We start from the raw sequence: 27,897 nt of genomic DNA, 5'->3' as shown, positions 1-27,897 counted from the left end.
CCACAAATATATTTTTAAGCAAATTTATACTTACTTTTGACCACAATTAAGCCTCGTTTTCGAATATATTTATATCACTAACCATAAAAAAATGTAATTTAACATCTTTGATTGATTTTTTATTGGAATGTTTTGTTACCGTTAAAAACATTTATACGAATAACTTATTTACAGCTGAAATTTCACTAGATTTATGCGTTGATCGTTCACAATTCACATTTGCTTCCTGATGCTTCCCGTACAGCTAATACTTCGGTTAGTTTCGCAAATTTGTGCTACACCTTCGGCTCTTAAGAACGAAAACAAAAAACAAAATATTTCTTTGGTATTCCTGTTTCCCGACTGCAAACACTGGGCGACGAGTTTCGCTTTGCGATTCAAAATTTTCCTTCCGCAAACCATCTCAGCAATCATCCATTTGGCAACTTCCGTGTGGCGAGTGCAACAGTGATTGCATACCCATATGTTACACCATCAGGTTGATGAGATTCACTTTAGGAGGGAAGAAAGAAAAAGAGGAACCCCAATCCCAAACAGCAGTCAATCTCTGGCCAATTCGCAATACCTGATGAGCGTGCTTACCGTGTGAGTTGAACATGGCACCGGGATGTTTGCCCATACCGGGCCCATGATCGTGATCGCCCAGACTCGTCTGTCCGCTGCTGTTGTTGTTCATGTCCTGCCGCAGCGCGCTGAACAGATTGGGATTGTGATCGCGTGGAACTGTGGTAGCAAAAGACGAAAAACACCGAGACACAATTGAACGATAAAGTCAGCTCCGAAAAAAAAAACCCCCGGCACCGATCGATCACCTACCGTGGGTGTGCTTCTTTTGGCGGGCACGCGAATTCTGGAACCAAACCTGCGTCACCCGCTTGCTGAGCCCGGTCAGCTGCGCTATCCGCTCGAGATCCTGCCCGTCCGGGTTGCTGTCGATCTGGAAGTTGGCCTGCAGCACCTGCAGCTGCTCCTCGGTGAACGTGGTCCGGACGCGTTTCGATTTGTTCTTGTTGTACCCATCGCTGCTGCACCCATCTGCGGACGATGCGGATGAATTGGAAATGGGGGGAAATGGTAGGCGAACGAGGCCAGGCGAGGGGACAGCAAAGGGAGATGCTTCTTACCATCGCTCGAGTTCGATCCATCTTCCACCGTGTCCATGTAGTGGATCTTGCACATCACCTTATCGTCGATCAGGGCGAACTGTTCGCCGGTCGAGAGCTGTCGGCCGCAAGTGTCGCACGAAAAGCAGGCCAGATGGAACACGAGATCACGCGCCTTCCGTACCCAGTCGGAGGCCGCTATCGTTCGGCAGCATTTCGAGCATTTGGCGCCAAACATTCTGGAGGAATGGGTAGGAGAGAGAGAGATATTATGCGGAAACGTTACTCAACAGTAATCAAATTACTTTACTATGAAAGAATCTAGAAATTGGGGGCCGAGACCACTCGAGAGTTATCAGGGTTGGATGCAAGTAAAAGACTTTTTGATAATCTCTCTAGCAAGGCCCAGTCTACTCGAGGTTGTAGAACCAAAACAAAGATGTTAGTATTACAATTCTTCGTGGTGATGTCCTGAGCTAATCCAACATTCACAGCATAGAGTCCAAAGTCAAGCAATCCTAGCTAGGCAGTCTGTCTGACAACAACCTTTACGTTACATAAGAACAAGATGAGGACACGTAAGATATTGGAACTAGTTTCTGTTCATTGAGCTCCTTCATTCAATCATCTCGTATCCTGCATCTTGTCACTTCCCGACAAATGATTCCTCCTTCCATTTCAGTTGCCAACCTAACGACTCCTATCATCACCAATCGAAACCAATTACGCGTCTAATGGTTCACCACGCTTCTTCACCGGACAAATCATCACGATACGCCCGCAATTTGTACCGTTCCGTATCGAACGTATGCCAGCTTCCGTCTCGCTTATAGACGATCGTACGTAGCGATCGCACCATGTAAGGAAACATGTCCGTGCCCGCTCGGACATTAGTTCCGATACTCATCCAGACCGTGTCGTCTCCTTCTGCTGGCGAAGCTGCTGATAATGGCAGTCGCTTCCCACTCGATCGTAGTGCGCTTCAGTTTTGCGTGACAATGCGTGAACCACCCATTTGGAGCTCGGATCGAAAAAGAAAACTCCCCAGGAAGTCCCAATTTAATTATCTGTTCTCTTGGTAGACGCGTTGGACTTCGGTTGTCCCAGCACCAACAACATACAGTAGAGCCGGTGAGGCGTACAAGAATAAAACAATTCCCATCCCGCTGTGATTTTGCCGTTTCTCGTCGTCGTCGGTGGAACGAACGTCGGTTTGGTTTGGTGGTGACCGTGTCGCGAATTTCATTCAACCGATTTTCGAACCGAACGGCAAGCCTCAGCTTTCAGCTTATTCATTCATTTATTTATTCCGCTTGCTGTTATTTATTTAATTTTAATTGAACCTGTGTGTCGCGTATGGAGCACACACCGTGCGCCGTACGACAACCACGCTTCTGGAGCAGAATATTCGAGCTTGTTTGCCCGGGTTTCCTCCTGCATATTGTTCGATGTAAAAGGGCCTCGGTTTTTTTGCCTGACAGCAATACTTCCTGCGGGTGTGTTCTTTTCTTTTGGTCGAGAAGGACAACACTTTAAGCAACGTTCGCGTACAAGCTGTGTCTTCCGAAAAAAAACGAACGGAGAGAAAAACAAACCAAAAAGGTAGTTGTACTGTTGTATATTTGTACACCTCACACATGTGGTCAAAGAAAATGCGCGGTGGTACGTGGTGGTACGGTGACATACACGATGCTCACCAAGTCAAGTCAAACCACGGCGCTTGAAACGATGGGAGGAAAAAGAACCCAAACAACTGATCGGCCAATGTTAAGGACGCATCATGGGGGTGCTACCGATTCTCTTTTCTGCCTGTCCCCCGTGTGTTGTGTGAGCTTTGCCCGATTTGCATATTACACCGAGTTCGAATTATCGCACCCAACAAGAATCAGTGTAGTGCCAGAAACATAAAAAAGCGACCTAAACAAGATCAAGCAGCCCCCCCGAACACACTGTCAATCGAGATCGCGCTCTCGGAGCGCTCGTGTGGTGCCGGCTGAGGGTGAAATGTGATCTCGTCCTAAAATCTCGGCGTGACACATGGCTACCGAGTGCGCCACTCCTTTTAGTTGTATTTGCTTCTGGTTGGCGCCCGGCTTGGGTGAAGTGTCTTGTTTGAAAGTGGAATTCCGATTGGAGTTGGTAAGGTTAGGCTTTGCAAGTATTCCATGTTTTTAGCAACAATGTAGAAGAATTGTTGTAGAAAGCCATTTTTAAGTACTGATCTCAATAGCCAACTAATCAAATCATCTAAAAGGCTATCTGGGATCTTCATGCCTTGGTGAACCAGAATGTCTCACTCAGCGACGCCCTGCGGTGGGAATACTAAGCGTATCATCCAGAAATAAGTTAACACCACACCAACAGACCAGGAATCCGATTATTAATAAAAATGCACGCCAATTAAGAGATTCCGAAAAGCATTTGACCGTTTAATTCCATTTCCGTTTCCATCAGCCGTAAGTGTGCGAGATTGTTTCTTGCATAATCCATTTCACCATGCGGCACACACACTGCAGCGTCAGCGTTCTGAACTGCCAGGTTCGGAAGCAAAAATATCAGCAAAACCAACCCACCTCCGGGAAACGATAAGGAAGCACGTGCGATCGTACGAAAATGGCAAGCGGCGGTGTCGTCGGGCAGGGTTGAACGGCGTGAGGGTGAGCGGTCGGCTGCGTGATGCTGAACCCACTGACCGGGCGGACGATAAATCATAAACTCGTTTGTAACAACACCAAACACATTTATCACTCCGTATGCATCAGTCAACTGGGTCGTTGACGGCACGGCCGGCGTCCCGACGTCCGGTGCGTTGTAAAACAACAGCAACAGCAGCACAACAACCGCTCCCCAATCGCCCCAACCGCTCGGCAACCGAATTTTAAAGAACTCAGAGAGAAAGAGAGTCAAAACAAGGGGGGAGGGGGGGGGGGGGGAATCAAGCGTTGCACAAAACAAAACCACAAACACGACAACCGCACAAGAGACACACTCCATTCCAGTGTGTCCGATCATCAGCAACAGCAGCAGCATCGCCCCAATACAAAAACCACAACATCTCGTCATCTACGCTCGCGGAAGCATCGTGCATAAAATGCGATCCTCATAACGATGGCATGTGCGCAAGATTGTTCCAGTCCCTTCCGTCTGACACGATTCCAATTCCGATTCTAATCTGCAGCACGGTGCAACATATGCAGTATCGATGTTTTCACCCCACCACCCGTACAACGGCCTACTGGAGCCATCCTCCTCAGCGCATGCTTTGTAAGCGTTGTAATCGCGGGTAAGGATCGATCCGTGCCTTACATGGGGAACAGCAAAACGGCTTGAATGTTACAGATCGTGTACTACAAGCAGCGAGCTTTATCAGGAATGTAGAAATACTTCTAAGATTATTGTTTGTGACGTATTAGTTTTTTTTTGTCTTTTCTTTAAGTACGCAACATAGAATAATAAACGCATGAAGTCAATCTAAAGCATATCTCATTGAGTATAACAGTTAGTAGGGTATGTATAACAGATGATGATCTTGCAGCAAATTTATTGTTATTTTTTTAAAGAAATTATTTATAATGAATAAATGATGCTTAATAAATATATGTAGCAAGGAGTTTTAAATACATAAATTTGGTTCAAAAAGTCTCTCCGAATTTTCAACTATTTTTAATGATCCTCCGGAGGTACAGCAAGATAAACATGTATTGGAGCTATTTTTCTAACGATGTTGTACTTTCCCTCAAAGGTATCACTTTATCCTTAGCTTTTTTTAATCATAAAGAACGTCCTGGCCGTATTACTCTTTGAGAGGCTTGTTTCCTAAGAAAAAATCAACTCAATAATCGAAATGTCAACCAAATATCAAACTAACATTCTGTAGTAGTGTAGTATTAAAATTGATGCTTGGTCTGCTTTAATAGCTTTCTATTGCAATGCAAAACCGAATTTAGGAATCAAACAGGACACTCTTCTACCACAGAACTGTTCTGCAAAAAGAGACCAAATAGCTCGCACATTAGCTCCGAAAGCTGACAATGTAGTTCGCTATAAAATACTACCATGCGTAACTAAAGACTACTAGAAAACAAAAATGGAGAAAAGCTCCCAGCAGGGGAAAAAAACGGTGTCCCCACGCGGAAATCACCATTCTCGATTAACAAGGCGCGATATGTCTTGTTTAATTACCGCCACGATATGAACATTCAGGGTAACCGTGGGCACCTGAACCTCCCGTTGTGCAATTCGAAGTGCCTCTCACTGCACGATTCACCAAGGTATCTGGCTACCGAGCTGGCTACCTCTTCCTGCCGGTAGATCTGAGCTAGCACAGCATCTCAGCTCAGCGGAAGAAAAAAAAACGGTGCGACATTACAGCGAACCCGACGGGGACCGGCTACACCGAACCGATGTACCGATTCAGCTGTATATAAATATTTATTTTGCACATACCGCGTTTCGAAGCGTCCAAGATTGATGGATTTATTTTTTATTGCCCGTCCGTGTCCCGGCCGGAGGATGTCGCGAGGCGCGGGATCGTTGTTTTATTAATGCCTACTGCTCCAATTGATAAATATGCCAATTGATAAAAATGATAATACAATCCAAACGTGAGTGAGTCGATGGCGAGTCGGCCGGCCGGCCGGTTGGTTCCGGTTTTTCCTGGCTTGGTGCTACGAACGAGTGCCTTCCCGTAATCGATAACCGAAGCGTGGAGTTGAGCATCGTTCACGGCTCTCACGGGCCGTTTGGGTGGTGGTGAACCAGGACAGGATACGGACGGAACCCTCTAGTTCCGAAGTGTTGTTGTTGTCTTCGATTCCGCGTCTGCTTCACCAGCTCATTCCCATCACACAACATCGAATTGGCGCCGGGCCAGACGGGCACTCCTGTTCGCCTTCCTGTTCCCGGCTGCGGGGAGGGATTAGGAGACCAAACTTGAGCTTGAAATCTGTAACACACGGACATTGGGCCCTTGCGTCTGCGTGGCATTGACACGCATCAAATGACATCGCAATTTCAAAGCCAAATGGAGGTTGTAGCGAGCTCCTCTATCGTATACCCGCTTAACTGTCTAATCCGACAGGCTCCTACCGAATGACGCCGTTTTGCGTTCTTTATCGTCGTCATCGGGCGCGCCGTTCTGGCTGGAAGAGAATCCAGTCAAGCCGTTTTTGACGTACGGCGCACCAGAGACCCGTCAGATAAAGTGTCGTGATATAATAATTCCAACTGTGCCCCCATAAATAAATCGCTGTCAAAACAAGTCTTCTCAGGCGTGAGTGTTGTTGGTGGTTGGGGCCTTTTTTTTCTCGGGCCTTATTTTGAATGGACGTACCACCACCACCACCACCTCTGCATATCTTTGCTGTCTGGTGTTTGATGTCTCTTTAGGATTTCCTTATCGTGTGCAACATTCTTGATCGCGATCGTACGGTATGCCATCCGTAAGGTAAACATTTCAACATTCAAATGTTTGCTTAATATTGATCAAACTAGTGTAATTTCCACCACGATCGGTTGTGTGGAGCTAGTGGATAGTGGTTCAGCAAAACATTCACATGATAACAACTGCTGCAGCACTCTTCAGGATAAATCAACTTCAGAGTGACTTTGGAATGGAATATCATGCTCTCAGCTCAAGGTGCATTGCACCACACCATTTATTGGATGCATTTCTCAACACACCAACACGAAGCTACATCCTTGAATCGACAACTCCCCGGCTCAAGTGAAGCTGTGTTGAGCTCCCCCCCCACTGCCATGGGGCATCAACAATGACAACAAACCGGCGAGCTCTCCGCGAGCTTTAGCTGTCAATCGGCATTTCAACGGCTCAGCCCTCTGCGCTCGCCACACTCGACGAAGGGAAGAAGCAGTTTCGATTGTTTGGTGCGCGTCCCGTCGCCGCGCGTAAAGCTTACGGTAACATAAATATACATCAAACACTGCTCACGAATAAACGTCAAGCGGTGGAGAGCGAAATCAAAACAAAGCCTCACCACAACTGCCGAGGTGTCTAGCACGTGGGTGGGAGAGCGGTAGGGGGGGGGGGGATAGAAAAAAGGGAGAGGATAACGTCTATAAATAATACTACAGACTCGATACATTCACACTCAATGGTGTGTTGTGGCTTGTATTGAGAGGGACAGTGAGAGAAGCAATGGAATCTCGGTAGATTCAAGTCATCTAGCTATCGATCGATGGAGAAGGCGGCAGGGGAGATGGAGGAGGAACGGCAGGGTAGGTCGGCGGAAAATTGAAAGGACAAATAAAGACGCCAACCCAGGAAGGTGGTAAAACCGTAAGATTAATAATCCTTTTCAGCGAACGCCTTGTGCGCGTTTTCGGGTTCGTCGCTTCAAAACGGTCGCGCAAGTCTTTCGTTATGAACCGCTCGGTTTGATATCAAAATTCGAATTTCCAAAGCCCCGTATGTTCGATCGATCACATAAAAGTTCCGAACCCCCGAAACACACACATCACACATATGGTGAGTATAAAGCCTTTTTTTAACTGTCGCTCGTTTCCTTTCCAATCAGTAGTACGGACAGTGATTTTTTTTCCTTTTTCTTTTCCCACCCAGATCATCGATCCTGCCGTTTTGTGTTGAGTTGGAGCTGGATGGGAAACCATGGCGGTGGCGGCACACCGCCTCCGGTAGAGAAATATCAATAAATTATTTCACTTTATAAGCGGTCGTTCGAGGTGGAAAATGATTAATTTCTTGCGCGCACCGGTGCGGTCGAACCCGCGTGCCAACCACCGGACGCGTTTCAACGCCCGTTCATTCGCGAGATCGCAACGTCCATAGGAAAAACGGATCACATAACAAGGCTCGATCACCCAAGGGGTTGGATTTTCCTGCCGTTTGTTTGCTGGATTTTTTTGTTTGTGTCCGACTTCCAGCTCGCTCGACGATCGATACATTGGCATACAAGTCAATGCTTTTTTTTTTGTACATGTGAAAACAAAATCCCTCAGTCATTGTGTGATGTTTGAGTTATTGATAGAAATATCTCACTTACGGACCTCTTTCCGAACTGGTCAGCACAAACGAAACGACCACAGACGAGGGAGACTATTTAGGTGGTGCGCGTGTATTTCTTCCCTTTTTTTCGATCGATTTGGGATGTGAAATATGACCGAACGGAGCGGTTGCGTATGGAAAGCCTCCCCCTCCCAGAGCATTTCGGAATGATTGACAGGCTCGCTGGAAGCATCGATCTTTTTTATGATTATTAATGTCTCCCTAATGCCATTTCTCAACCGTACCGCCCCACGATCACACTCGCTTTCTTTCTCGCGTGGTGTTGTGCTGTGAGGTTCGTTCTTTTGTGGTTGGCTGGCTTGTTTTTTTTTGCTCAAGCAAACATAAATGTGATTATGAGCCGTCTCTCAGCCCGCGATGCCATCCGCATCTACACCACGCGGGGAAGAGCGTGAGTGTAATATTTTAATTCTCAACGGGTTAGATCTTAATTATATGTAAACAAGACTTTACGTTCGCCAGGCACGACATGAACTGGCCGTTTGGTGTTTCGGGCCGTGGTACATAAATCATTCCGGGTGTATTAGAAGCTGTCGAGGTAAGTGAGATGTGAGTAATGCTTTTTTGGTTTTCGATATGAATAGCAACGCTCACATAGCTTGCTGGAGGATAATAAGAATATTTAACGGTAGGGACGAGTTAACTTTGATTGAATTTTAATTCCATCCATTTGCAATGTCCAAAGCCCACCCGCAGTCGTTTTTTTTTGCTCAAAGAAGTATCTAAGAAGTGAAACAATTGTCCTTCGGTAGTTCCACCACTTACTTGACATAATCCGTCCGGCAGTAGACTTGTCGATCGCGGAAGTAGCACGAGGGTTGTCGTTCGAGCAGCGTCAGGCAGACGGAACATCGCAAACACGATCCGTGCCAGGCACAGCCGTCAATATCGAAAAGGTACTTATCGGCGATCGGTTCCCCGCAGGCGGTGCATATCCGTAGCTCTGTCTGCAATGATTAACAGCGGAGAGAAAAAAGCATTTAGAATAAGTTTTCCGATGGAATGAAACAGCCGGGCACAAATTAGCCGTCCCATTGTGTTGGTAAAAAGGAAAGCAGGATAAGGATGAAGGATCATTTACGGTTATTTTTTTTTTGTTGCATTCTTTCACCAAATAAGACACGATCGATACGGGATCGGTAAGGATCGGAATTTATCGTCCCGTCATCAAGCGATTGATGAAATGGTGTGCATCAACGCGAAACCGAAAAGGACCCTCCATAAGACCCTTCGGCTTGTGTAGAACGTGTAAGAAGCTTGTTTGATAGGGGACAGATTGATCTACAGATTGGTCTTGAACCCAACTGATCGCTTACAAACGGTAGCTTATGGAAGTTGGAAGTCTTCACAAGTGGACAGTTAATTAGCCTTCTAAGAAAATAAAAATTCCACTTCCGTTCGCTCGCAAATGCAAATCTCAATCGCAAACATTTCGCACGACCGGATCTCCTTTTCAATAAGCGTTGTCAGTTTAAGAGGGTTCCGGAAACACTGTTCCTAACACCATGATACAACAGCAAAACAACCGCATCCCTCAGTGGTTTGACTTTTGTGACCACTAGAAGGATGGCTTTCATAGTTTTCCCTTTCCATTCTGCCACTCATCCAGCACTCATAACGCCGCACGCAGCCCAAAAGAAAAATGGCCCCTTTTTCCCGCGGAGGGGTGATGCGCATCATCATTTGTTAGATTGTTCAACCGTGGTGCCTCGGAAGGACCTTTTTTGGCGCATCGGAAATCGCACTGTCATACGCCGCACATTAGCAGCTGCCTTTTTCGGAGCAAATACCGAACCCTGTTCCGTGCACCCTAACGCCATCCGAGATTTGACCGTTGCGTTCGGTTCATGAACAAATTTATTATTTATTATCCTGTGCATGGCAGCATTTGTTTCCCCCCCCCCCCCTCCCTGATAGGAACTATTCGGCGATCGGCAGCTTCCCGCGTCCATAACTGGTGGTTGAAGTGGTTGTTAAAGAGCCGTTAAAAAGGGATTTCCTGCAACAACGGTTCCATGGGTGTATTGCTTGGCCGGTGTTTGTTGGTTTTGCTGGTGAGGTTATGTTTGGAGGGGAAAGCATATGCTTGCCTTTATCATGCCCTTGAGGTTGGAAAATATGAGGTATCCGTTTTGTTTTCCGGTGGTGAGAACAAGAATGGGAAGCAGCCTTTTGTTTGAGTAATAAGAATTTAATAAACATGTTTTCATGTGATTCGAATTTATTTTTGCTATAGAAGTCAATCTAGGATCATAGACGCAGTAAGCAATAGCTCTAAGAAGTGCAACCGGAATCATAAACGCATCTAGATTGCTCTTGCTTTAGTGTGGCTCGTGTAGTAATAGAAAAAATCGGTTTATGTGAACTTTATTTCAAATAAAGTTTAATAATTCAAATGTGCTTCGTCTTCAACACAATATACCCAAAATCACCTCGAATCGATCAATGTTATCCTTCTCTATCCATTATTCCTTCCCAAAGCAGCTGTGTTTATACATTTTATCTCTTATTTAACGAAACCATTTCGAAGCTCCGTACGCAAAGAGAAAGGCACGCAAAGACAAATGGCAATCCCATCGGCACCTCATTTCCGTAATGGTTTGACATTTTTTTAAAACGAAACAACACGCCGGCCTTAGTAGGGAGCTTATCCAATCTATCATCGAAACGCCAACAAAATAGCGATGCCAATTTCCGCAATTTCAAAGCTCGTAACATCGAAGAGAAAAATTCCAAAAACCCTCACGAAAAAAACCGATTGATAAGCGATCACATTACAACCCTGATGTCTTCGTTTCGTGGACTGTGTCCAGTAAAAGCAAGACACACAACACAAAGCAATAATCTGCTCACAAGAGGCAGCAGCTTCTGCACGATACTAAAAATTCAACCCCCAAAAACAAAAAGAAGCAAACCTAAAGAGCTGCTCTATCGCAGCTAAAACACCAAACAAAAAACCCTCATTTTATTGACATGTTCGACAGGTTTAATGGTCATCTTTTGGTTGGTCCTTTTTTTTGTTGCTCCAGGTGCACCAGCTCTTTTTGAGGGTGGCCACCAAAAAAAAAAACTGTCCAGCATCCAGTGAATCAACCAAAACAACGAACCCACACACACACACACCCGAAAAGAAGCGTCCACTGTAACCCCACTCACTCGGGCCTACGGACACAAACGGTCACTAATGTAATCAGATAAATCTCAGCGACAGGGAGCAATAAAACTGTCGTCGTACTTGTCACGTTCACGCCGCCCGCCGCGTGTCCTCGCTCGTCCTCCCCACCGCTCTGCTTCCCGTTTGCGCGAGGATCCAGCACTCACTGGACAGCGCTCCCGGATGATTCATTGAGTGATGAGCGAACGGCCGCCGTTAGGTATTGGCGCCTGGATGACGAGGACACAGAATCACACCGCGGGGTGTTCGCCTCTCCTTTCTCTAATCGATCAGGTGCCATCAGCTACGATTCGATTTTTGGGGTGCCCAGTGCCAAACAATAATGGTACGAATTAGGAACAAAAAATCGAAACCAGGTAGTTAAGCGACGAGACAGTCAAATTTGAATATCTAGGCGAGCGAAAAATTTTGGGATGTGCTTTAGCTTCTTGTGTTATAAGTTTATTTTGTTGAAATTTTCCTTAAATAAAGCAGTTAAAAATGTGAGTTTCAATTTTACGTAGAATTAAAGATACAAATTTAAGGAATAGCTCATAATACCACATGTAAAATTAGTCCCACCAAATTTTGAATTATATCCTGCCACATAAGGATTTTATGGGCTTATTGAAAGTATAATTCCAACACAATATCGATTAAAAAATGTGTCCCAATTTTGTACTAAAATTGTAAAAAAAGCTATATACATAATACTACCTTCGCCAACAAGCTTCTTCATCGAAAGTGAGCGTTACCGACCGACATTTTGAACACTTTTACCTGGTGTCACTAGAAATTGATTAATAGCTCCAGCGGTCAGCACAGACAAAACGCTTTTGCCTGTTAAGTTTGACCACTAAAACTGCCAAAAAAAAAAACCCCGTCTCTTCCACGCACTCGTTCCCACACACGCGTAGTTAAATTTCGGACGCTTCTCGTCTAACACCTCTTTGAACTCTTGCTTACCGCACTGCTAAGCTCCGCGTACACATTATCAGCGGTACGCTTATTGCAAAACTTGGTGGCGCCAACCGTCGATCAGCTTAGCGGTAATCGCACAACCTTGCCTGCCACCAGCCATCAGTTACGTACGCATCTCTGCTAATGATCTTCAGGGTTGCTGCAGGCGTCAAGTACGGGCGCTCAGGGATTGGATTCAGCTTCTGGGGTTTGCTGATGCGCTTACAACCAAAACGGAAGCCAAAAGCCACATTTGGGTAGAAACGTGCCGTGAAACTAACCGCAACCAGGGCCCTGTTTTACTTAATTACCACTAATCGATCGGTCGGCGATCGCGCATCCCCCAAAAACACTGGTGCGGCACACATCACAGGTCGGCTACCGAACTGGGGCCAGCCTGGGCGTTTCGGTGGATCACTTTTGTTTTTGGGCCGCAGCACGACTATGGGGAGTTTTTTGTTGTTGTATTTTTGGCTTTGTTTTTAGGTCCAGTACGACCCGGTACTTGCTACCGTTGCGTTACCGGGTGCTTAGCGGTACCAAATGGGGATCTTCGAGACTCTCGAGGGCAAAAAGAGCAAATGTCCATGGAGAATGGCTGCTCGGAGGAGGACGCTTGGGAGGGAGTGAACGAACGGAGGGATCGTGCAGTTGGTCGGGGGTTATTGAGTAATTTCTAAACTCATTTTCCAACCGGTAGGACGTTCGTCTCATCAATCATCTTTCAAAGAGGACTTTGGCCCGGGTGTGCAATTGCTGCGACTTTGGAGTATTTTCTTGAAGTTCTTTTTAGTGTAAACTGTATAACATGGATAACGTTTTCAGATTATTATAGTTTATTTTTAAGGATCGTCAAAACATATAGAAATGCAAAACTGAATTAAAGATCCTTCCTAATTTTACTTAAATACTAACCCATAAACCTTTCTTCCCACGGCCCAACAGGCAAGCTGTCAGCATTGAAACGCTACTTTGAAAATGAATCATAAATAAATGGTAGCCCTGTCCCATCGAACCGTAGCATCTCTCTAGGTCATTTCCATCCAACAATCGTAAAACCATTCTGTCACCTGTCAACGCCTTCAGCTTGTAGGACTGCACACGCTCGCACCACCTTGTAATCCCGTCCCAATTATGACACCTTACATATGGGCGGCTCACGAAGTAATCTGGTGATATTTTTCAGCTAAATCGTTTCCTTTTGAAAACTTATAGGGATTATCAGCTCCAAAAACAACCAACGCTCGAAACGATCCTCCACAACGCTAGTTTAACCTGTCACAATGCACCGTAACCTGCTGAGCGGTCCGTCATAACGTTAAAAACCGAACCGAAGATCTCAATCGATCGAGAAATTTCGGAGAGGTTAAAATGATTAAGCACGGGACGCTTCTGCATACGGGGGAATAAATGGTGTCCTGATTGCAACAAATTTGGTGTCAATTTTTCAATGTGGCCAAAATATTACCACGGGAGATGGAATCGGTATGCCTTTTTTCGTCCTATCACTAGAGTACGCTTGGAGCTAGCTTGGAGACCTTAAAAATAATTACATCATTCGATAGGTTTCGAGCTTGGGCAGGTATGCTCAACAAAGGCAAACCTTTTGAGGGCCCGTCGGGCGCTGAATTCAGGCCACACGAGCACGAGACAATCGGTTCACGTTTGCAGCGAAACCGGACCCGCTCGCCAGTACCCCGTGTCTGGCGGGACGGTGTCCCGGTATGGAGACGACACGCCGACAGTGACCGTTTATGTTTTAATAACGCGATCCACCACGCGGTCCCGGGTTCGGGCATCGGGGTAGAGTAGTAAGACCCCCGACCGCGTTTATTTACCGGTCGGCTTTCTACACCTTGTCCCGTGACAGTTATGAACCATCGGGGCAAGTTATTGTGACGATTACCGATAAATTTAGATAATATCTTCTGCCCTGTCCGCCGATGGTACGGTTCGCATCGCGTACGCGTTCTACGATCAACCCGATCGGTTGGGATCTTTCGTTTTAGTTTCTTGTGTTTTCGATCGATCGAACTGGCACGTCGATCAGAATGTAATCCTTTACGGGGAAAGGTCAGTCGATAGGCAGCACACTGAGCAGGGAGTGAGAATTATTCGGACAAAATTTAAAATTTGAGCATGAAACATTCATTACCCATCAAACATATTTGAGGACTTAACCTCACGATAGCTTCTTTTGGGACACGAACTAGTTTGACGACAATGCCGAAAATGGCAGACCTTTTTAGGATTGAGGAAAAAGAAAACTCAAATCACGACAAAAGGAAAAGCTTCTGAGAAATAAAGCTTTATCATTTGCATCATTTACGACACGCAAAGCTCGTTACTGGACGAGCCCTCATATTTGTTTTATATTGAATATTTTTTCTGAATTTTAATGCTCTTGCTGAGCTTCTATTTTCCATTTGATTTTCTGATAAAACCTGGAATTTCATACAATAAAAAAGTATTTTTTGGCATTTATTTACCATTTTTGACCAAAAGAAACGATTGGTCTCAACCACTATCGCGCACAAAAGCTCTCGCAAAGCAGCACACCCCATAAACGCATCGCGCTCGGAATCGTCGTCTGATCTTACGGAGCTGTCGGTCGCCCAGCGACAGGTCCCATTGCATTTATCGGGTACACAATCATCCGAAAACGATTTGCCGCCCGACCCATCAAAACTGCCATCGAAATCCTCCCGGTGCCCATTTAAAACACATCCCCTACCGACCCCCCGGGAACCCAGATTCCCTGAGATTCCCATCCACCTTTTTCGGTCGGTCGGCATCTTGGGTCGCTCTGCAACAGCAACAAACCCAAACTCCGATAAGCCACAATGCGTATATAAAAGCCATCAGAATGATAATCGGTTTCATATTTTTCTGGTGGAAATATTATTCAAATCGATCGATATCACCCCGGGACACCTCGAAACGGGGAATGGCAATGGGAAGAAAGAAAAAAAAAGCAGCCGCGCGCGACTGGCCCCAGGTTAACCCGTGCGAACCTTCCGAACTCCCCAACGATGGCACCCAGTGCTCGTGAAGTGCGAACTTGAGATACGGCATCGATTTGCGTTTTGATTCCTTTCGATCCGTTTTTTTTTTGTTTTTGCACGCGAACCGCTCTGTGCCTAGACGAGATCGATTCGCCACGGTACGGCACACGGTGCTCGGTGATCCGGTGTTCGCTAACCTTGGCCACCCCTCGGCACAGGGAACCGGTTTGCGGGACGGAGCCCGTCGATTGCACCGAGATGGTGTGTCGACCTGGCCGGTGGCCAGCCCGACCGGTGATAAATCCATCCATATTAGCATCTCAATAGTGGTTGCGATCGTAGGTTCTGAAAAGGTTGAGCCGGCTCGATCTCGCGGAAACCGCGGTGGGAAGATATTGATAAATTTATGATTTTACTGATTTACGACCCACCGGCTTACGATGCGAATCTTTATGCTGGCTTGCTAGCTGAGGTTGCTATGACACGATGGTTAGTAGGCTGTGCTTTATATTTGAACCGGTTGAGAAGGCCGATCTGATGCGGTAGCTACATAACACGATCCGATCGTCCGCACAATCGAACGCTATCAGCAAGAACAACGATTCTGACAGGAGCTTTAATCAGTTTATGAGGCGCGCCTAATAGGCAGCATACTTTTAGGCGCATCCAGCCCGGTTGACACTTGCTCGCGTGGATCACGACCGAAGGCTTTGCCGAATGGATTACAAAAGAAATTCCCCGAGCTGTAGGGAATTTAAATCCCGATTATTGATTTTCTATTATGCAGCCACATAAAATGACCATAAACGCGTGTGTCCCGAATGTTCGGAATGTCTGCTCTTTTACTTCGGAAAGCAAGAGCAATAAAGTGCGATCTAAACGTTGTAAAACGATCTACGCAGCCAGAGAAACGCGTTTTCTTCCTTGCCTGTAATACGTTACACAGTAGCTCCGTGTTCCGGATGCTCTCGCCGGCCACAAACTAAGCAGCTTAGCGCCTAATAACTTTTTAGACATTTTGTATCGCTAGAAACCCTTCCTTTATTGCCTTCCTTTTCAGAACCTGCTCCAATAGCAATCACATATTTCCGCTGCCTGGGACCAATAAAGATGGGCCCGTCTGACCTTGGGAATTTCGAAATTTGCATCCAATATTGTAGCAGCTTGTGCAGTTTATGCGCTTCATAAAACGGTCCAAATCCAATCACTTACGGAATTGGAAACGCTGATGTGGCTGTTGCGTTCCGAGCCGGACGGGCCTCGTTACGAAAGCCGCACGCTGCAGCACGTCATTTCAGCGGGAAGTATCCGTCTGCATGCACTTTACTGCTTTATGAGTTAATCCGTGCGGTTGTAAATTCCTTTCGCAAGTCTCGCGATCGATCGAACCGCCAGCGCCAGCGATCGTTTCCAGCACAACCTTCAACAAGTCATTCGCGCGGGATGGCGTTTGCATTCCTCGTCGTGTACGGTTCTAGTGGAACCTCCGTTTGAAAGATGAGTTTTTGAAAAATGATACTAAGCTCCGTTCTTTAACCACCTCACATTCGGGGTCGAAACCTCAGCCGAAGAAGCGAAAGTTTCCCAGCAAACCGATCCCTCCACACAAAACAAATGCAGACCGATCGGTGAGGTAAAGCCGCACCGAAATGAAGTCATAAATTATCCACAAAACTTTGAGTCAAATAAAATAATGCACAGACACACACACGGGCACAGACACAGACGGACACATGAGCGTGCGCCTGTGGACACACGCGGGGTTCTTTACTTTATGACGGAATATTTAAAATAGTCCAGCCTCCCAGCGCTCGATCGCCAAAGGGGTTAAAGTAGGGTTTAAATAGGGTTCAAACGGCACAAGAAGACAACAACAACAACAAATTCTCCGAGCCCTAGCCGTAGGCATTTAATCTTGTTGACTTAGAATCTGTCAGGCAGGTTGTTTCTCTTTTTTGGAAATCCGTGTCCTAAGCTAGTCTAACATGACCATCTGTGTTGCCGCACCGGGGACCACCACCAGCAGTGGGTCACAGATTCTGGACAAACTGACCCTATAAAACGTGTTTGTGTGTGTGTAAAAATTGATGTTCATTTGAACTTGTTGCCCAACGAAAAAAAAAAAAACACCCGGCAAGTGATACCCGCCCGAATGGGTGAAAATAAAATAAATCCTTCCATTCGGATCAAGGATCTTCTTACTGGTTCTGTAACCGCCGGTCGGGTTCGAAGCTCGGAACCGACATAAAACGGACTGACGAAACGGTGTAGCCTGTAAACGGCTCGCCTGCTAAAGCCCACCGCTGGACGGTGGTAAAGCAGCCACGAAAAAAAGCAAGAAAAGCGTACGAACGAAACAAGAATCGGAGTGAACAGGTTTCAAATTTATGGGCATCGCGCTTCATTCCCAAAAAACAGAATAAAAACGAACGAACCGGCCTGGGACACCCTGCCGTCGGAAACCGTTTTGTCTTTTGGGGCTGCGGGATTTATGAAACATATTTATTGGATGGTATGATATCTCTCGAATTCCCCGTCCGGCACCAACGTTCCAGACTCTTGTTCCGGGTCTTTTCTTTTTCTTCTTCGTCGGAGAGGTAGAAGACGAGCACCAACCCCATCAAGGCGCGAGGTTTCCTAAAGGGTATTCAAAATTTGGCATAGTCCCGTCATAAATCATAAGTCACCAACCAAGGTATGTTTCGCATCCCTAATACTGCTTGGACCACGGAAGGCGTCAGCCGATCGATCCAGCACCACTGACTGGATCCAACTGGAGCTCGATGACCCCCAGAAAGGTCGTTTTGCGGGGAAGAATAGCTGGTCGCAAGAAAGAAAAAAACACCTCAACTTCACACGCATGCGGACATCACCTCAGCGAACAGGTCCATTCCGGGAAGCTTTAGTGCATGGCCACAAAACAGTGGAACTCTGCATAAGTCTTCCGGTGTTGCGCGGGACCGGATAGCTTACCGTGAGAGAAACCCAAAAGCCTCGCAATCGAAAAAGGTGCCGTATTTGACACCATTCAGCTTTGGACATTTTGGGTCAGCGAGCCGAGTTGCATCGGTTGTGCAGTCCGGTGCATCCTTCTCGGCCATCATGGAAGCTGACGTTTTGCAGACAAAAAAAAACTGCTGCCCTCCATCATACAAGAGAGACACAAGAGCGTGTACAAATACGACGGACTTAAGGGATTGAAGTGGATCGGGAACAATGTCCACAGGGATGCAGGGTCAAGATAATCCAGCACACTGTGGACACTGGTAAAGCACGACAGCAGGCTTATAAAGCTTTTTTTTTAATGTGGCCGTACTTTATGAAGGGTTTTAGCAAGGATTTTGCTGTTTTGCTGGCATGGCTGTTAACGACCTTGGCTTACATACGATTTTGACATCAACATGAGTGGTGCGCTTTGTTACTGACAGCTGTCATCGGGGGTTGTAGCGATGAATGACTTCAGATACATCCAATTGATTAAACAGACATCGAGTGAAAGTGTTCCGATGAGGGTTTTTGGCATTTCAACCGTCAGAAGAGTGCATCAGGGTTCCAATATTTATACTAATTTTTACTTTATCATTAAAATGTCTTCTACTAACATTAGTCCCAATCTTGGCAACCTGGAAACGAATTCTATTTCGTGGGTAAACGCTATTATTTTACTATTATCCTAGCTGTCTTCTACGCCGTCCAGTGTAAACAGCTTCAGGAAGTTGCAGATTAAAAGATCAATTGAATTCTATTCCTCCACATCTCCCAGATGTTTCCGTGCACAGGAAAGGTGTCCTATGCACGTGAGCCTCCACCGGTAGATAAAGGCAAAACACGCTTAAACAAACAGCAAGGACGAACGACATGTGTAAGCTTCCTGCGTTTGTCCCTCCGCTCAAAGCGTAAGCCTCATTCAACAACTTCCCACTCGACTTTTGCATCCACAGCTCACAGCAAGGATCAAGCTTAGTGATCCTTGTTCTTGTTTTCCCTTCCGTCTGATCCTTCCGAAAAGCGGACAATAATAGCTTAAGTATGATGTCAACCTAGAAACGTTCCTTTGCTAGCCTGCTCTCCCGTGTGTTGTGTGTTGTAAGCCAAGTTCTAAGCAGCACGCTGAGCCTTGACACCCGTTTCACAACATCGATTTAAATATCGGATCCCTTGGAGGGTGTGGAACCGATCCGTCCCGTAAGCGCGGCCAATCGACCGACCGATCGAGCAGGGCAGAGCGAAAAAGTGAAACGCATGAGCTTTAAAAACGTGTAATCCGATTAAAATCTTATTATTGACAACGCTCGGTCGCCTGTAGATGGTGGATGGGATTCCAGGGCGTAGGGATCCGAGGGACCCAAAGATAAAGTGTGAGTGAGAAGGAAAGATGGTGCGAGCGATCGCTTACGAACGATGTCACAGTGGCGTGCGACCGAAGGTGACAGAGTAGACGTTGTTACACAGCTACACACCAGCTCTGGACAGCTTCCAACACGCGCCAAGGCATGTCTAACGGTTTGTCGGGGGGGGGGCCTAGAAGAATGGTGCTTGGTGGGGCGAGGTGGGATTAAACATCGACTAAACGTCAGTCGAACGCATTGTCACTTAATTTAAACTTGTCGCTTCGTTTCTCCACCGTTTCGAGTGGATAGGCAGTCGGGTGCCAGTCTGTAGCGAGGGATGACGCCGAAGGTGCATCTATAGGTGGGTGCCTCCTAACAGACTGTCTAGCCGATTGAATGCATTATGCATACGGCGATAGATGTGATTGAACGTATCTTCATTAGACTCGACGGTATCTACTGCCTATGGTGATCGGTATTATGGCGATGGGTTTATGTCTTAATCTACTCGCCTCTTTAATAGCAGACTTCTTGAGGTTATTTGATAGGCCACAGTAAGGATAATCATTAAGATAGAATGCAGATGAACTCTACTTCCTAGTGTTTGGTGTCTAATTCACGAACCTGTACTTATAGCTAGTGTATCGTTCAAGTACAAAGTGTCACTTTTAAATCCTCACAAGAACCACCATTCGGCGGGTGCGTTCGGTTACAAAACCCATTTAACGAGACTGTTATCCCATATCCATTCGCATGCATCTGCACTATCCATCAAAGTCAGCACCCATAACTCACACCGTAACCGATGTGAGCCTGTGACCTCTTCGGGTAAGCCAGCCGGCGCACAAGGAGTGTCAGGCGAGCGATCGCCCAGAAAGTATCGCAACCTAATGCAAATGGACCAAGTCCCTCGGTCGGGACGCCATCATGATTTAGCTCTACCGCGCTCTAAGACATGCATTCCCGATCGGAGTTACGCGAAGTGGATCATCGGTGGTTTCGGTGTCGATGCCAATAAATAACAACAGCAACAATGATGACGATGTTCACCATGCATGCGCTTAATACGCAAAGTCAGGCTAGACATTAATCTTAATCCCGCCAAAGGAGATTATCCTTTTTTGCGCTTCTGCGCACACACACACACGCTCGCTCGCCGGGTTGGTCATTAGCAGGGAGTGCTTGTCGAGTGTGCCGAATGCGGATAGGGAGAAAGTAAAGGGCCAGCAACAAGTGAGTCTCGTGTCATTGTCGTGCCTCTGCCTTGAAGGCATATTGTATCGCAACTCTACAGAAAGCTCGATTTACTGAGCGAACAGAAAAGTGTGAATGTGTGTCGGGAAAATGATCGGATTAGCATTTGATTTTCGTAGGCGAAGTGGTCGATCGCTGTTACCGATCGCCATGTTTTGTTCAACCTAGAAAAAAATGTTTCAAATGCTGTAACAACATATTAAGTAACCCAACAGCTATTCCTATAAAAAAGCAATCAACCAGTACGGTATTCGAGATCCTTCGGATAACATCGGCTTACTTCCTGCTGTGACGGCCGTCCCTATCTAGCCTCGCCGAAGGACAACTCGGTAAGCACTCCTGAGGTTTTTAATTGGGTGCATCATCACCATCATTCTGTTGCTGCTGGCTGGCTAGCTTCACATGTCGCACACCACATTCCAATTCCGACAATTGCTTCTGCTGCTTTCTTCGTTATCGGACAAACCGAAACAAAAAGGACAGAAGCACATCAATTGACACCAGGTGTTACTGAACCATCTGATGAGGTTTTTTTTTGTTTGATCTCAACGTTCCTTGTTATTTTCGGTTATTTACGGCCACCCCTTAAACGGGACAGTTGGAAAATTAGTGTGAAAATCTGCACTCCAAAACGCACCTCAACGGGTGTCCTACGGTGTGTGGATGCGCAAAAGCTGGCTCCGTGACAGCTGTCCAAAAACGATAAGCACAATTCCTTTCCGTACCGATTCCTTTTCCATTTATTGCCCCTCGAAGCGTCTTTAATGAAGAGGAGGGGTTCTTTGGGAAAGGAAAAACAAAACACAATAAGGATAAAACAAATAGACCGACCAACGGTCAGTTTGAGCTTCTTTTTTTTGTTGTTGAGCGCCGCCTAATGTTATACTTCAGTGAGGCGCTCCGTCAGTCTCACAGTGAGGACCACATAGGGTGCTTTGTTTAGAGTCATCTTGATCGCCCCCAGGAGTCGTCGAATCAATCGAAGGATAATAAAGTATGTGCAGCTTTCCCGAGCGGCACATTCTTACGCACGGTCCAGACCCGGGGATCTTTAGCGGTTCGGTGATGAAACCGCCAACTGAAAACAACCTGTCGATCGGAGCGATCGAGAGCGAACTTGAAACACTCTCAAGCGCCTCTAAACTAATCCGTATCGATTGGGTTTTACCCTTCACATGTGGACCTGCGGAGCTCTCCCATTGCTCACCTTCCCGTCTCACCCGTGACGACAGCCCCGAAACACAGACAGACGTGATTGAGAAGGCATTAAAATTTCATAGAAAATATTTCAACATTAGCCCTGGATCATTAATAATTTATGTACGGCCAGAGGTACTAGAGGGGGCTTTTGTTTTTTCTCGCGTCGCGTAACATGCCGCACCAAGTCGGCCCTTTACCGAACTTCTTCGGACCGCAGAAGGCCACAGCACCGTCAGCGGCCGCGTGGTTGAATAATTTTTCCAATTTCTCATGCCCTAATCCACAATTTCATACCCATAATCGTGTGTGAAGTGCTGAGCCCGATGCACTCGGCACGGACCCGCAATACTTTCGTTTGGTGAAAAATTCCCGCTCCATTGTTTTTTTTTCCTTGAGGTGGACGCTTTTCTTGGTTCGGTGGACGTGGACGGAGGCAGAAAAGCTCATTTGGCTCAGTACTACTATCGGTGCGATGATCGATGATCGGGAAGGTTTTTGTTTTGTTTTTGAGAGCATCGAGAAAGCATCGATCGAACGAAGAAGATTACGGATTATGAGGGCCGCGAAGATTGAGTCAGTAAGACGATTCGTTGTGGATGATTTTTCGTTTTGTAATGCCAAAGTTTACGGTATTACGGAGGGTACTGGAGTTAGTGCAAGTGAAATCGAAATGTAGGATCAATCGCATCTCACTAGACTAGTTCCGGGACGGGAAAGATGTAGAATGTTCAAACTCATTTCGTTAGAAGACAAACTTCGTTAAGTTCCACTAAAGCTGGTACATTTGAATCTATCAATCAAGTGTTAACTTCTTCCTTAGTCATTTGTTACAGTTTCCCAGTCAAACGGTCCTCCTCGATCCTTGAAACAGTTGTTTTAAATCAATCCAGCAATCCAAAATGACATTTGACATTGGCACTGCTGTGTTGACAGATGTCAAATGTCAGCTTAAGTAATGCGTTACAGAAAAGTATAGCCATCAGCAGCATCTCCTTTAAACAAACAAAAAACTCAATGTAGCTGGTTGTCGTCTTTGAGAGGTAATTCGCATCAAGCTCCCCTAGTGGAGCAAGAAATCTGCAGCTCGTCAAATACTCTCGGAACGTAGGCAAACAGCTCAATACAGGTACCACTGCGGCCGTACAACAAAGTGTGATGGATATTTCAATTTTCTAACGCTTTTACGCAGAAGTTCACAAAGCCAGAGGCTCTCCAAAATCTTCGTGCATAAAGGGTACTACCCCGGTTTTCCACTTGTCAGTAACACTATATGGCATACGTTCACTTTTTTTGCTCTTTCTCTCTCTCTCTCTCTCTCTCTCTCTCTCTCTCTGTTGTTACTCCTTCTCGCGTACGCGTTCAAGTGCGAAGCCGTATTTCAACAACGTTTCGAAGCTCACTCAAGTGCACCCTCTTCAGCAGAGGCACCCTCTGTTGGCGGCAACATTAGAAGGCTCATCTCGGGCTCACCCGTACACCCGGGTCGAAGCATCGAACATCTTCATCGGGCGTTAAAGTCTAACAAGTTAATTCTTCGCTTTGGCTGCAAGTGCTGCTCGGCCAGTGTAACGAATGGGCGAAGCGAGCCCGCTCGCTCGAAAATGACAGATCCCGCGCGATTTCGAGTGGCCGTATCGGTAACAGATTTGTTTTCCATCCACCCCACCTGAAGGGGGCACGGGGCTTCAAGAAGCTTCGGAGCTTCCCGATCGGACATTCGAGTGGATGCTGTGGTGCGTGACGGCAAGCCGCCACTCGATCGGTTGCGAGCTCATCTGCCTCTTCTCAATCTCCCCCAGGACACCTCGCACAGGGCCGAAGGTTTCAAGTTTCCAAACACTACGTCTTCGGGATGGCTTGCTTTTTTTTTGGTGCCGGCTTCGGAAGGCGCCTCCATCCGTGCTGACTGCCACGGAAGGTGTTCGAGCATGATCATCAGCTTGCTACCGCTGCTACAAACCCGATTGCGGCACCGTGGGAGAGAAAGCAAGAAGAGAGTGTGCGCAGTGGCCAGTGTCCGGACCGACTAGTATTTCCTTTTTTGGTCGATGTTCGCTGACACAGGGTTAGAAGCTGGCGTGAGTCGTTTTCTGCGTGTGTGTGGACCACCATAAAATCTTGAACCGTACGGTAGGGCCGGCGTGACATTGTACCCGAGGGTCGTAAAAACGGAACACTTTACCGAGCGGATGCGGTAATTATCGTCCCACCTAACTCTCATCGATTTAATGGTTATGTTAGGTTGGCTTCTACAAGAATAGTAGATAAATGTTTGGGGCTGTCCGATGGGGACATTTCATAATTTTTTTTGGCGTGTAGTGCCAGATGGATATTGAAGAATTCTCGAAGAGCTAAGAATTTGCACTGACTCATCTTCACAAGTTTTTGCCACGAAAGTGAAGATCACGTGTGAAAGCAGAAAGCACACAGCACGGACCGGTTCAAACAATGTGCTACGGTGCCACCAACAATTTCCCAGTGGACCGTGGTGAGGAACTCCCTGACGCAGATTAGCATAAATATGTTTAAAATGTAAATTATATCACATCCACGGTGAGCTTGTGTTTGTGAGTGCGAATTCTTTCGTCCACACACACACACACAAGGTGCAGTTTTGGGTTGGGACTCCCTGCTGGACAGCTTCTCAGAACAGCAGCGGGAGCTAACGCGATTTAGAAAATCGTTGGCGATGAATGGGCTTCAGCCGCGATGGAAGAACTTCGGAAGGATTAGAGTTTCATCGCACCGATATCAATACCGAAACGGCTATAAAATAAGAAGTAGCCGTGGTGTTAAATGTAATAAAACAAATCTTTTTCTCTTGCGCTTCGTTTAGAAGTTCGGGAGTCTAGACGATAGAAACGATTTAAAACCCAAACCTACTATCAAATTACCCGTAAACGAGATTCAGATTATGTGCAACGGCGTGCTGGTAGCCAAAGGTATGATGATTATCTTAAGCAACTCGTTTTGAAAAAGCGAGGACAATTATCAAACACCTTTAGAGAAGGAGATGGGGTGTGATGTTGACTAATTGACTTGACACGGTTTTCTGAGCGAATGGTGAAACTTTGTCTGATTGATATCTTTGAACGGTTCGACTGTTTAGGTTATGTTTTCATTTAAGTAGAAATTTTCCTTCCTTTCTAACGCGTCCACAAATGTCACTTTAAATGCCCTGCAATAGCTCTGAAAGTAGAGCATACTTCCTATAGAACAGAATGGTTTAATAGAAATTCGTTATTCGATCGTGCTTCAACGACGCAACAATTGTACTCTACAGCTGACCATTCAAATTTCCCTCCAAACATTTCTCCTTTCGATAAGCGATCGTGCCTTCATCTCTCTCCCTTTCGATAATAGCAAGAAACATTCCATTACTTCAATTCAACTGCGTATTTGTTTACCTCCCTTTTAAGCGTTTTTTTCGTTTGTCCGTTGGGTAAAGTGATACCCATCGGCGCATTCCAAAATAGCAAAAGGCATTGCTTCATCGTGCCGCAAAATCGATTCGACACGCGCTTCAAAAACCTTTCAAACGCATCCCCTTTTTTCAGCCCACCCCCCCATAACGCACCAGCATCGGCACACGATCGACCGATAAGGGATAAATTGAACGAATGACGAATTTTGCCGACGTTTTGCTGAGTTTTAATATGAGCTGGCTAGCTGTGCCAAAAAGTGCAGTGTCCTTTATGCAACCCTTTGAATCGCCATTTACACACTGACTGGCGCGGTGTACCTTCAAAGTCGTCCATATCGAAACAGGTACAATTTCACATCATGGCTCCAGCTGTGCCCCAAGCGGTGAGGCCACACAGACCGAGGAACGATGCAGCATCATGCTCATTTCCATTATTTCATCTTTTAATTTGATTTTATCTCCAAACACTCTAACGCCGCGCGTTTGAAGTCGCACCGTTTTTTTTTTTCGGTGTGTGTTCGTCCAAGAAAAGCCACCCCACGTTTCCGAGTGTCGGAACTTACCCCTTTGCGTACCAAGGGAGGGTTGTGGCATGGGGAGAAACGGACCAAGGAGGAAAAGGAACGGCGAGCCGAGTGTTGGGCATCAGATCGACATCATGATCTCTGTGGCATCTTTAGGTCCATCTGGTGGTGTCCCTGCATTGCGATCGTGATTGATCCTGGGAAGGCCAGCAATTCATGCCTGCAACCATGACTTGCGGTTACCGTTCGCCGGTTCAGCGTGTACCGATCTGATCCACCCAAAAGCTAGGGCCAGCCATTGGGGAGTTACCTTAAGATGTTAGGAGTATGGGTTAAAACAAGGTCTGAAGGTTCCAAAATTCTCAAACCTTTTAATTACCTTCTTCTTCACAAATTGTAATTAAAGCCACCGTAGAGTTTAGCTATATCGTTAGAAAAGTCTAATCTCTTCCAAAAAATCGTTCTGAAAACGATAAAACGATCCCCAACGAACCATCAGGACAGATCATTCATCATCGATTATATTCCCTTCAGGAAGTATCACTCAGCGCTAAGAAGCGTAAGAATCGAAAAGTCATGCAACCGTTCCGTAACCCCGCAAAGAACGTGACCATAAGCTCGAGACGACGAGCATCTCCGCGCCGTGTCCCCGATCCTGCTGCCGACGGCATCCCATACCCCAATTCCAGTTTGTCATGTCTGGAATCCACGAAGCGCGCGCGGCCACACGACCGTTCGCTTGACAGGTTGGTTTGCCCGTTTTGACAGTGTTTTGATCGGTTGTGCCGGCGGCTCTTCCCACCTTCATCCGACTGAACCAAGTGCTTACCTTCAGCTGTTCCAGTTTAATATCCATCATGATCACGGTCTGTTTGGTGGAGCTGTGTCTTTTCCCTCCGAAAGTTGGTTCTCTTCTTACGCTGTGAAACGTCGTACTGTCGTCCGGCTGTCTGACGGCGTGTCAGCTGACGGAACAGGCTGCCGGCAAACCGGGACACTCCGAGATGGGTGCGTGGGCTGTGTGACACTCGAAGTTCTCGGAGGTTCTGTGCTTATACTAGAGATGTCCCGTGATGGGATTTATTCCCATCTTTAAGCACACACTATTTCTGAAGTATCGAACACTGGTCACCTTCGAACACTTTGTAATCTTGGTGTCAAATCACGGTTCTTGACGGCCAAAAAGCTTCACACTTCACACCCAAACACTTCGCTTTCTTCCAACCGCGCGGCGTTCCAACCCGAACTCAGCGACAGACACCACACGGTCCACTGTTACTGATCCAATCTCATCGACACTCGCGTTAACACTAGTCGCAGCCTTCTACTCGTCTACCGAACGAGCTCCCCAAACCTGTGCGCGGCCTGCCAGGTACCGGTCCATATCGACATCTCGTTTTTTCGCACCCAACCACCCAGAAGCTCCTGCTGCCGCCCAGCCCGAATGGGGTTGAAGCTCGCTCCCCCAAAAAACAAACGGGGTGATCTTTATCTCTCGTGTTTTCTCTTGCTCTGCGATCACGCTCGAACGATCGTAGCCGGGGGTTTGCTTGAGAGCGTAAATGTAAACCGCACCAATCTTGCGAGCTCTCAACCAAACCTACCCCCCAGGCGAAGGCTTCACACGTTTGTTCCAAGAACAGCAACAAACAACAAACCCTCAGCACACGTCAGCCGCATGTGCACCGTCCATTCATAAAGCGCACGCGTACCGTTTTACGTTTGCCATCATTTTGTGGCTTGCTGTGCCCGCAGGGACAGGGATGCTGTGAGAGTTGCTGCGGAAATTATGCTCTCAGAGAGCGAGAGAGAGAGTGTGTGCTTCGTAATAAGTATATAAGGGTAGTTGAGGGTTGTTGTTGGGTTGAAAAGAAGGCGTGGCTTAGGGTGGTTCGCG

The 27,897-nt window shown here is 46.6% G+C and overlaps 1 protein-coding gene across 1 annotated transcript; it reads right to left on the bottom strand.

Annotated features, from left to right (window-relative positions):
- Nucleotides 1-92: 92 nt before the first annotated feature.
- On the bottom strand, nt 93-27,678 carry LOC118514621 (LIM/homeobox protein Awh-like). Its single transcript, XM_036061619.1, has 6 exons — nt 26,830-27,678; nt 8,914-9,095; nt 1,125-1,342; nt 817-1,035; nt 583-723; nt 93-492 (listed from the first exon to the last, which is right to left on the bottom strand). The coding sequence occupies exons 1-6, from the start codon at nt 26,857-26,859 to the stop codon at nt 467-469; spliced, it is 816 nt and encodes a 271-aa protein (XP_035917512.1). The 5' UTR covers nt 26,860-27,678; the 3' UTR covers nt 93-466.
- Nucleotides 27,679-27,897: the final 219 nt, after the last annotated feature.

This window comes from Anopheles stephensi, chromosome 3, assembly GCF_013141755.1.
Source record: "Anopheles stephensi strain Indian chromosome 3, UCI_ANSTEP_V1.0, whole genome shotgun sequence".
Taxonomy (NCBI): Eukaryota; Metazoa; Arthropoda; class Insecta; order Diptera; family Culicidae; genus Anopheles; species Anopheles stephensi.
This window is presented reverse-complemented; position numbering and strand designations above follow the sequence as displayed.